Consider the following 11,792-nt stretch of genomic DNA (forward strand, 5'->3'; position numbering starts at 1 on the left):
GGAAATTTCCACTACATGCATCTGACGAAGTGGGTATTCACCCATGAAAGCTCATACTCCAAAACGTCTGTTAGTCTGTAAGGTGCCACAGGATTCTTTGCTGCCTGTACATTACAGAACGTTTGACTTCCTGGGAGGAAATGGTTGATAAAAAGAAAAAAAATTCTTTTTCTAATAACTGTAAGGGTAATTGACATCCTACATCTCTGTGTGTGTTTCTTTTACTCTCTGCCTGCTACTATCAAAAATACATTGCAGTCTTAATTGGATGAGCACTTAAAAACAGATTTTCTTCTCTATTGGGTTATTAAAGGCTCCTACATAACAACACACGTTTCTCCCAATATTCTTGCCTAAATTTTTCCTTAGCCTTGTCTATTGTGAAGTGTGCTAAACTGATTGTTTGAAAGAAACAGTAGAACCTCAGAGTTATATGCACCAGAGTTATGAATTGACTAGTCAATCACACACCTCATTTGAAACTGGAAGTACGCAATTAGGCAGAAGCAGAGACAAAATAAATAAATAAAGCAAATACAGTACAGTACTGTGTTAAACATAAACTACTAAAAATAAAGGGAAAGTTTGTTTTTTAAAATGATTTGACTAGGTAAAGAAACTGTTTCTGTGCTTGTTTCATTTAAATTAAGGTGGCTAAAAGCATAATTTTTCTTTTGCATAGTAACGTTTCAAAGCTGGATTAAGTCACTGTTCAGTTGTAAACTTGCGAAAGAACAACCATTATGTTTTGTTCAGAGTTATGGACATTTCAGAGTTACAAACAACCACCTTTCCCGAGGTATTCGCAACTCTGCAGTTCTACTGCAGGTGCATTTCGTATACGTATACACATATAAAACATATAACTTTATCAGCTATACATAGCAAAATGTTATTAATGAGTTACACTGAAGAACAAGAACTTGTAATAGAAGCGGGCAGCTTACAACTATTTATAACATGCAACAATACAAACTGAAACTTCCTCATTTTGTTTAAAATAAAATTCCTTGCAACAACATTTTTTTCCTTAACTATGAAAGTTGTTACTGTTGCCACATGAACTATAATTACACAAGACGCAATTTAGAGGCATCAAAAGTGAGAGAGAAAACATAATTACCCAAACGTTATAGAAGAGTTAATGATCAAGTATCTCACCCATATCAAAAGCAGGCAAGCTGACTGATCTGTTCCTGGGGAGATCTTCTTCATTAGAAAAAGAAGACACATGTGATCCTCCTTGTTTTAAATGGAGATTAAAAAAATTATTCACGGATCTGTTTTCTATAATTTATTCTTTTCATTTCACTGGATCACATCTCAGATTATTGTACTAACTAAATTATATTTAGTGTAATATCTCCCCCCTCTCTGAAGGTACAATAGAACATTCCAACAGCTTTCCATCTGACATATTTGCTCTCCTAGAAGGAAGTAGAAAAGGAGGAAAAATTCCTTTATCAATCTTGGGGGATTCTACAGTGCCCATCACAATCGTATCTAAGTGCTTCAGCAGTCAAAGATCCAACTGTGCCAGCACCAATGGCTATTGTGCTAGCATGCATGTTGGCCCCAACTGTATCTCTGAAATGGAAACTATTACTAAACACAATAATCTAATTCCAGCCCTCACAGTTGCATTAATTCTCTCTTTTATGGCTGCAACTGTCTTGGCCTAATGGTACCACAGAGAATGAGGGTCTAAGTGCTGAATGCTGACCCACATCTGGAGGAAAGGAAATCCCTAAACATGGGATAACTGTTACCTTCATATGCACCAGGGTACCTCAAGAAGAGAACTGGTCTATTCAGTATCTTGTTTTCATATTCAGGATCATTCAGTAAGAGTCAGGAATCTGACCAAATGTCAGATTACTGCTATTTCTGCCCATTGTTTCTCTCTTGCCCACCCTCTTTACTGTGTCTCTCCCTGTCTGCATTTCCCTCTCAAAAAGCTCCCATTTTCCATTCCTTCCTGTAGATATTATTTCCTTTCCTCTTACATGTGCTAAAATAATAAGCAATGAAATAATTCTTGCATTTAAACTGTTATAAGTAGTTTTAAGCATCAGCACCCAATTAGATTAATCGGGGGTAGGCAGATCACTCCTATAAATCGTTCTTTTGAGCTGTCTGCAGATTCATTGTAATGGTTTATGCTTATGTCCTCTCTACACTATGGAAATTTTACTTGCATCTCTATATTGATGTAATTATGCCACTGCAAGTCTCTAATGTAGACACACTGGGATCAGGGCAATTTACTGATGTCAGCCCCAGCTTGTGCTGGTGCATCATGCCCAAATTAGGGACTTGTAGTGGTATAACTATTGGTTAGATGTCCGGGTATATTACTAGATTGGGAGGCTCGCAGGTGCTGGCAGTCCATGCGCATTTTCAGCAGTGCGCATGTTGACGCAAGTCTTCCGCTAATCACCTCTGATTTAGGTTTCTTGCCAGCGCGGTAATGATTATTGCATTTCTCGAGAACCTTTGTGTCAGATACACGGCCTCTTTCTACCTATAGGGTTGGAGTACCAACTACATGGACCTAGGATACTATCAGTTGTATGTAAATAAATTATGAGGTGACTTGTAATAATTTGTAAGCTCCATTGAGAAATAATATGTTATAAGAGTGAACAAGGAGCCCCCCGACTGGTGTCAACAATATAAAAACCTTCAGTAAATTGTGCAGGGACTAGAGTTATTGTACTTGAGGCCACCTTATAACAGCTATTCAGCCATCCTTTTGAGAAGTAAAGTATTACATTTCTTTTGTAAATAAGCTCATTAAAATAAGTGAATTGTGATTTTTTTATTCAAAACCTTCTTCTAATCTAGTGTAACTGACTGAACCTGGATTTATTCTTATCCTAAACTCTTACCTAAATCTATGTAGGCATTTATATTACCCCATCACCATGGCATCTAGAGACCAATATTCTATGTACTTAATATTATTAGAAGTGTTCCTAAGGAGGCACAACTCTCACAAATATTGTAATAACATTATATTTGTACCAACACTATGCTTTTGGTCTTCTTTGTCTTTTTTATATGGGGTGAGACAGACAAAACCTGAGCAGTTTGTTAACCATCCTCTTAACGCTAGCACAGTTTGAGAAGTTTCCTAACTGTGATATTTAGAACTCTTTTACAGCCATTCTTGATCAATTATCTTACCTGATGCAGTTTCCAGGATCAGTTTTGCAATCGGTATTGCATCTAAAACGTTCCCAAGGCAGCCATCCCATTGGTGGAGTCCTCAATAAACCATTATCTAAGGATGAACAGCAGGCAGCCAATCCCAACAGGATGCTCAGAGGAGGCAGCAACATGATTAACAGGACAACTATAAATCAGAAGAATGGATCCAATTAATATTTTCACCTTTAGCACATCTGTTGTTCAAAAACAGTCCTACAATTTGACTTGTTCTTAATTGCTAGTTATCTGTGTCTTAGGTATTTCTGGGGCTTCTAGCAACCAGGTATCTGAAGGACACCAAGGCATAGGAAATACAAAGATTTCAAAGGCTGATCATGATTAAACATGGACAAATCTAGATATACAGGGGGACATTTCCAAACCTTCGAACAATTATTTATTTGTCTCTTTAATTATCAATAGGAAATTTGCAGCTAAAACCCATTAATCACATTGAGAATACATCATGATAAATATAATTGCACACTTTAAGGATCAAATACTATTAAATCCTTCAATATTACTTTTGAGTAAACACTATATTGACATTTGTTTTCCATTTGCGCTTCCTTAACATTTGAGGTCAATGAAAAGCAAAAAGCACCTCTATTTTTAGTAGTGGATTGTTATAAGGGAGGGGTAGGACTTTCTAGCAGAATCCTGTATGAAAATAAAATGCTCATTTTAAGCTTCAGAAACCTAGGAGGGGGGAAATTAAGATTGACTGACTCAAAAATAGACTAAAACTGAAATGTATTACTTCCCATACTAGCTCAGACTATTTGTTCATCCAGTCAAGCATCCCACTTCCAGCAATTATCAAAGCAGTATTTCAGGGGATGTGAAACTCCCTTGCAGAACAAACAGCCAGTTGTACAATACCACACAATCCTTTCTGAGTGCTGCATCACTCTATGCCACAAAAGGTGATGTTAGTTGGTTTGATTGCACCAGAAGCATGTGTGTGTGTGTATAGCTCTCACTGCATTGTAGGTAACAAGGGGGAATCAGGCAGGATACTGCTTTCCAAACAAGTGAGTGTGAGGGCTACTCACTTTGTTTGCAGGATGGAGAGTGTTATACTTGCCCTTATTTTTAACCTATTCACATACAGGAGTGGGTTACCATGCAGGACCACGCATGTGAAATGAAGACATTATAGTGAAGGCTGCACACTTCAAGCCCAGCATTATCACTAGCTGTGAGACACCATAGGCACAGTTTGACCTTTGTGCCTGCAGTTGTACCTGTGGTAGACTGGCTGGGCTTGTGTCTGTCAGTGCCATGCCGTGGGACCGCACAGTGCCCCCACCCTGTCCCTGTGCAAAGCATGGCAAATCGCATCAGGCGCCAATGCCTTGGAGAAGTGATGCTGCGAGGCGAGACCACCCCAAGACAGGACAATGGCATGACGCCACTTTGGGCCCTCTGAGTGATGTCATAATGACGCATGCCGCATGCTCACTACACCGAGGTGTCATGGGGGCAGGCCCACATCCTGACGACACCATGGCTGCCACGTTTATGCCACACCACAAGGCAACCTCCCCCCCTCACTGAGGTGCACCCACGTTGGCAGGACACCGTGGCGCGGAACACCGCTCGAGTCTCTTCAGGCCCCACCCACGGTCACGTGGTGCAATCGCGTGTGGAAAGCAGAGCGAGAACCCGCGACGGGGGGGAAACCCCCCACATCCCGCGCACGCGCAGTGCTGTCAGTGTCTAGCAAAACGGCCGCCAGCCCCCACATCACAACGACGGTTGGCGACGAGACAGGGCTCGGAGGGGGAAAGAGTACCTATGGGGGGGTGGCCCAAACGCAGTACTAATTACCGTGTGGTGTGGACAGTCTGGCACCCGTGCTTCCGCCGGCTTCCTGAGGGGGTGGTGTGATGGTGAACCTAAGCCAATCGGAGACTCAGAGACTTCCGGTCTCCGCCTATCAGGAGTGGTGTGTCTCCGGGGTGGCAGTTGAGGAGCCAATTGGAGGTGGAGATGTTGCCCGCTCCTGTGAAACATTCGCACCCTGGAGGGAGCGATACAGAGACTCATAGCTTGAGTAATCAGCCAATCGAAGGAACGGAGAGGCAGGAGGGGACATATAGAGCCAATCGGAAGCAAAGAATCTGTTGGCTTCAGCCAATCAGAGGAGCTGGTCCTGTCCTAGGAATTATGGAGCCAATGTGAAAAGCAGAAATGTGCCCACAGCTGCTAATCGGGAGGGGCTGTTGTGCTTGAGGTGGCTGATTGTGGCGCTAGCCTCCGAGCGGCAGAGGGCGCAAAACAAGAGGGCCGGGTTTGATCAGTGCAGCTGCCGGGGCAGGAGTGGAGACGCTGCTGTTGTTGTCGTGCTGAGAGCTTGGCGCTGTCTCTGCCTTCAGCTGCGCCGCCGCCGAACCTAGCGAGCAGGTAGGCGGGGGGCTCATCGAACGGGGGAGCTGGTGGCTAGATCCGCCACCCCAGTGGGGCAGGCGGTCCGTTGCTCCTCACGGCCCCCGGTGGCGGTAGCGGTGCTCTCGGCCCACTTCCCCCGCCACTCCCTCGCTAGGGAGGCTGCTGAGCGTTGCCCCCTCCCCGCAGTGTCGAGGTTGGGTTTATTCCCCCCAGCAGCCGGGTTACGCTGGTGCCTCCCTCCTCCTCAGCTCGTGTTAATCTTGTGCTTGGCTTGGTGAAGACCCTCGTGGGTGGTTCTGCGGGGGGTTGGTGACGGGGGACGTGGGGGGAGGAGGAAGGTGAGAACACACGACAGGCAATGCTAAGTGCCTGTTGCGCTTTGGGGGTGATCCCTCTGTGGAGTGAACGGAGCGTGTGTGGAACCTCTTCCTACCGCTGCCAATCCCTGCTGAGGCTGGAGGGCCCCTGTGAGAGTGGGGAGGGAGGTGCTGGGGGACAGGCCGCCTCAGCCTGTCAACTCTTTCAGCCTAATTGTGCCTTGACAGAACTTCAAAAGCCCCTATCCACTCAGTCCGGTCAGTTTTAAACAATAATTTACAGTAAGGGCAGCTGCTCCTGGGTATGTCAGCTGTTTTTTGTGGTTTTACAACTGCATTTTTATATAGCTTTTAAAATGGCAGTTTTCTGCCCCTATTGTGTGATGAGAGTGAGAGAAGAAAAAACTTTATTGCAAAGGAGGGAAGGTGACTATAAGAAACTCATTATTCAGAGTTTGATTGTACACAAAGTGGTGTCAAATACACCAAGTAGTATTAATGATTAACTGATTTTCAGGTACACCCTAAAGAGTAGTAATGAACTGTCACTAGTATTACACAGACTCAGTGTGGTGTGAGTTACCTTTTCTTTTTGTATATGATATTCTTTATTTCCTGTATGTTAGGAATGAATTTGTTTATAATTGATATGAATTAATTTCTACAAAGTTAAGAAAAACACCTTAATATTTGCAGAGTGCTATCACATTCAGAAATTGAGCAGTCAGGAGAAATAAAAATAAATACTCAATCCTTCAGTTATAGTAAATGTTACTTGGAAAGTAATAAGCCAAAAAGAATACAGAAGTGATTTAAAAGTTGATGGTGTCTCTATAAAGACACATTGTCAGTTGTAGGCATCAGATTTCATTGTGTGGTTATCTTGGTGAAACTTCTATTAATATAATTTTCTTTATTAATACTTTTTCTGTCTAAACAAATATTTTAAGCATCTTTATTAAAAACAAACCTCAAACACCACCCCTCCAAAACAGCCTGATCTTCTTGGGAGTGAGAAGTAACTTTGCAGTGCTGATATCTTCTGTTCTGTTCTGAGTTTTCAAGGGGTTTTTAAAAATGTCAGGGAAAGTGTGACAGCATAAAGGAAAACAAAACATGATTAGTGTCTTGCCTTGTCATAAATGGAAAGAATCTAAACATGCTGTAACAAAACACTGCTGATAAATAACTTTTAAAATGAGTGTATTTATTCAGCAGTTGACCTTTAGCTTATTTTCTGTTTCACTTATTATATTTAGATGTTTCCTCATAAACACAGTTTAATTTAGTTTCAGTTTAACTACAAACTATTGCAAATAAAGTAGGGGAGTTGGGATATTGCAGTTAAGAGGAATTTTATTAAACAACTCGTCATGGCACAGGACAGTTCACTAATGGTTTCTTACTACTAACTTAAATAATCGTAAGCTTAATCACTGTGTTTAAAACTAATAAATAGAGATTGTATTTTAAATAATGCAAAATGATTTTTTTTTTTTTTTCTGCATGGAATGCAGTTTTGATGGGACTGGGAACAGTGGAGACATCCCTGGGTATATGTGGATGAGATATCAACCTGGAGTAACTAGGACAGTGTTCCATGTGCTCCCCCTGCTTCCCTTTTCACCTCCCATTTCCTGTCAGTGCTTGTGGAGGGTTGGTTCTCTTCCACCCCCATCCCCACCCCCTTGCTGCAAGACGTGGGAAGGGTATCGTGTACTGATTCAGGGCAGTGGGCCTGGTTTGCCCATCACTGATGCTGCTGTTGGTGATGGGGCCTGGTAAAAAGGCCAAGTGATTGGCTTCTGCCTACAGCAACTGGATAGGGAGAGAGGTTGCTACTCTCTGCTGCCTAGATGAGTAGACATTTTGGGCTCTCAGTTTCAGCCCCACTCTGAATTGAGTTGCTTGATCTCTTTTGATGCCAGGGGCTAGGCTGATGACCAGTTCTGGGATCTAGAAGGGGCTTTTGCTGATATTGCAAAACTGGCAAACTGCCAGCTGGAGATCTGGTTTGAGGGGTTTAAATTACAACTGCCACAACTTTGGCAGGTTCCAATGTAATTGGTGGGTTAGAAAGTGCCCACTTGAGGCCCCATTAACTCAGTGATTCTGGACACAGCAATGCATTGTGAAGGGATCTGCCTCTATCTTTTGCAGCTTGTGGCACCATTCATTTTATCACTTCTACCTCTGGCATAGCATAGAGGAGGATAGTGGGTTGGGGCTCAGGCTTTAAATCAGGGTCCCATGGGTGGCCTGAGGACGTGGAGGGGCATGGCCTTGACACCCACTTTAAGGTTTATGACACCCAGGGCCATTGGTGCCAGTGGAGAATGGCACTTGAACAATCCTGCCATGCAGTTTACAGTTTTCCCCAAAATCTAGAAAAGCACATACTATTCATTATGATAAGTGTGTGTTCTGAGTTTCAGCTTTCTAATGTCAGCTGTTTTCACTGCAGTGGTGCATGGAAGAGAGAGTAGGAGAGAGAAAGAGAATTGTTTTCACAAAGGGGGAAGATTAGTGTGTGTAACTGATATGACTGGTTGGAATTTTATCAAAAATAAGACACTCCCCCTCCCCCCCAAAATATAAACCCCCATAGTTCTTGGGGCAGACACCAACCTACAAGATGAACATTTAAGAATTATAATCACACTTTGTACTTGCTTATAATTTTCTTAACCTTTGCAGAAGCAGTCGCTAGAGCTCTAATAATCTGAATGAAAACTGTGTGGTTTTTTAACGATTTTGTTATTCTTCATCATTGAAACTGAAGTACAGAGCAGTCAGTTTGAAAATATCTACAAAATTGTTTCCTAAAATCCACTCCAAAAGGAAGACTTTTTAAGTAATGTTTTTATCTTACAAGGTCATGATGTGAAGTTATTTTAGTAAATACTTTATCTTTGCTAGCTACTGCACATGTAATGCATAGGGCGTGCCATATTATATGAAGTCTCTTTTACAGTTCTTTGCTCACCTATGTCAAGAGAGATCCCACAGTGCTCTGCAAAGCTAAACATAGCTTTTGGCATTAGCAAATATAAAACCTGTCAAAGGCAAGATACATTTGTTCTGTGTCCTAGTACAGGTACCTTCGCAGTATCCAAAACAGAAATAAGGAGAAGTACAGAACAGCAAGTTAAGGAACTGATACAAACTGGTGGGCAGGATCTTAGGTGACATAAAATGCTTTAACTTGTAAGCAATTGTGCTATAAATATAAGTGGTTGGTGGAATAATTCAAAGCACCCCCACTGTGGAACAGCACTGCAAGAAACACTTCTCAGAAGGATTGGTATCTTATTAATTCTTTCCTCTCTGTATTGTACTGCTTTTTTTGGGCTATGTTTGGTTGGTTGATCTCTTAAGTGTTCTTAATAACAAACCATATGTGTAGTCAACTGGCTACACTTTTAGACAATATTTTGCAGCATTCTGTTGGGGTCTTTGACAGTTTTATCCTGTTCAAACAATCAAAACTTGAGAGGAAGTTAATAAAGCTAGTCTTATTGTTAGCAACTGTTTTCTATTAAATGGGGTTTTCGTTAGCTTGACTTAAAATGACTTTTTTAATACTATAGTCTGAGGTTGCATACATAGGTCTTACAGTTTGTGATATGCTAATTCTTGAAACTGGTCAGACCAGCTGAATTGTGGCTATTGCGCCTAAATACAGTTTTTTGCAACTCTAGTATCTAACATTTCCATTTTATAATTAATGTTTCTGGCTAACAGTTTTATTGCTTCAAAGAGTCTTTGTGCTAACCTAATTTGTGACCTTGGGCAAGTCACTTCACTTCTGTATCAGTTTCAGTTTCCCCATTTTGCGAAGGGGAATAATGATACTTATCTTCCTTTGTAAAATGCTCCAGGATCTCTGGAAGGGAAGTGTTATATAGAAAATGTGTGGTGCTGGTTATTGGTTTTGAGTTTTAGCAGTTGATCAAAGTGATCTGCTTTCACTGACATCCGTAATATGAATATCAAAGGTGGCTGCACATTTGGTGATAATTCAGTTCTGTACATTTCATATGGATGGAGTGTACCATTATTCTCATGAAGAATTTCTTTCCTAGATCTTCGTGACAGTTTTGTTATTGTTGAGTCCAAATCTCTTGTACCTAAAGAAAAATCTCTGGTACATTCTGGATGTTAGAGCAGACCTTTAAAATGTTCATTGAGTGCATCGAATATTGCAGAAAATAGAAAAGGCTCCTGTCTTGTCCAATGGTGGAGGGAAAGAAAGTGTCAAAACCTTTTACATCAGGGTGAGTCAAATGGGCTATTGAAGGTAAAAAGTGTACTTGCAAAAATTTGGTGAGGGAAACAACTGCAAAAATTTGGTGACAGCTTGAAATATTTAGTAAAAAAGAAAAATCTGATAGTACAGCTCAGGAAGGAGAGGTTGATGCTGCAAACCTCACATACTACGCTGCCTTTCATTAATGACTTTCTTAGGCACAAGTTGGCCTCCCTCCAGAAGGGTGTTCTACCAGCAAACACAATTGGCATTGCCTAGGTTATTCATCAGTGGTATAAGGTCTTTTTCTGTGAAACAGGATGAATTTTTGTCCTTCGTGGCGAAGATGACCATCTGTTCAAAACAGTTTTGATAGTCAAGATTTAGTAGCTGAGGAGTAATTTTTTTAATTATTATATTTTTTTTGCTCACCTTCACAGCAGTAATTCAGGAATTTTATTCCCTAGCCAGGCAAGGCTTTGGAGCTGTGCCCCAGCTCTAGGCTAAAACCTGCAGCTCCACTGCTCTGGAACTGCTCTGTGCTCCAGCTCTGTGCTCCGCTCCAAAGCCCTGTAGTCAGGTTCCGAGTGGATCTTGAAGTAGTGGTGCTCCAGCCTGCAACCTTTACATTTAATCTATTCTTCTTCATTGGATTGCAAGCTTTGGAGAATAGTATGGAACATGAAGGCAATGGTTTTTAACAATCTGTGGTTATAAGGTCTTTTCAAACTAACTGTTCACTGGTTCTATGGAAGAGCAACGCTGTCCATCACAGCTTTTTGGAAATCCACTCTCTGGAGACAGCTTTATGATGTGGTCCTTAGATAGGGAGACGGAAAGGTTCTGATCTTTTGTCAGAAATGGTGTGTGGACTAGCAAAAGTTGTGGGTACCTCTGTTGTCCTCCTCTAGGCCAGTTGGATTAGTGATCTGACTGTGCAAGTCAGACTCAAGGTAACTTGGCTGAATCTCATGGTAATAGTGGATATGAGATTTTGTGCCAGTCTTGAAGATGTCATCTGAGCAAGTATTCAAGTCACCTGGTACAATTAATGTTGGGGATTTAATTATTTATTACAGTGACTCCTCGCTTAACACTTATGTTCCTGAAAAATGCTACTTTAAGCGAAATGAAGTTAAGCAAATCCAATTTTCCCATAAGAATTAATGTAAAGAGGGGTGGTTAGGTTCCAGGAAACGAACACACACACACAATACATTTTAAACAAACAATTTATTACTGTGCACAGCAATGATGATTGTGAAGCTTGGTTGAGGTGGTGGAGTCAGAGGGTGGGATATTTCCCAGGGAATGCCTCACTGCTAAATGATGATGAACTAGCACTCGACTGAGCTCTTGAGGGCTAACACGTTGCTAATGTAGCCTCACACTCTACAAGACTGCACAAATGAGGGGGGGTGGGGAGACAGCATGGCAGAGAGAGACAGGCACACACATTGTGTGTCTCAGAGAGAGAGATGCGCATTGCCCCTTTAAGTATGCTGACCCCTCTCTAAGTACTCTTGTCTTTTTAAGTAGATCAGCAAGTTCCCTTGTCCTGAGCCCTGTAGTCTTCTTCCCCCCCCCCCCCCGGTTTTTTTTTTTTTTTTTTTTTTTTT

The 11,792-nt window shown here is 41.7% G+C and overlaps 2 protein-coding genes across 4 annotated transcripts in view; one reads left to right on the top strand and one right to left on the bottom strand.

Moving 5' to 3' along the window:
- LOC116824402 (alpha-N-acetylgalactosaminidase-like) overlaps positions 1-5,123 on the bottom strand; it is a 26,054-nt gene extending 20,931 nt beyond the window's left edge. Inside the window, exons 1-2 of one of the 2 annotated variants that reach the window (XM_075069272.1) lie at positions 5,040-5,123; positions 3,190-3,500 (exon numbers count right to left, since the gene is read on the bottom strand). In XM_075069272.1, the coding sequence (XP_074925373.1) occupies positions 3,190-3,344 (155 nt within the window). In that variant the 5' untranslated portion in view covers positions 3,345-3,500; positions 5,040-5,123. The remainder of the gene's footprint in view (positions 1-3,189; positions 3,501-5,039) is intronic. The other variant, XM_032779658.2, reaches the window with a different exon arrangement.
- A 145-nt stretch (positions 5,124-5,268) lies between these two features.
- Positions 5,269-11,792, top strand: part of ZC3H7A (zinc finger CCCH-type containing 7A) — a 55,529-nt gene continuing 49,005 nt past the window's right edge. The window contains exon 1 of one of the 2 annotated variants that reach the window (XM_032779652.2): positions 5,269-5,622. The gene's annotated coding sequence lies outside the window, so the exon portion shown is untranslated. The remainder of the gene's footprint in view (positions 5,623-11,792) is intronic. The other variant, XM_032779653.2, reaches the window with a different exon arrangement.

The sequence above is a fragment of the Chelonoidis abingdonii genome, chromosome 9 (genome assembly GCF_003597395.2).
Source record: "Chelonoidis abingdonii isolate Lonesome George chromosome 9, CheloAbing_2.0, whole genome shotgun sequence".
NCBI lineage: Eukaryota > Metazoa > Chordata > Testudines > Testudinidae > Chelonoidis > Chelonoidis abingdonii.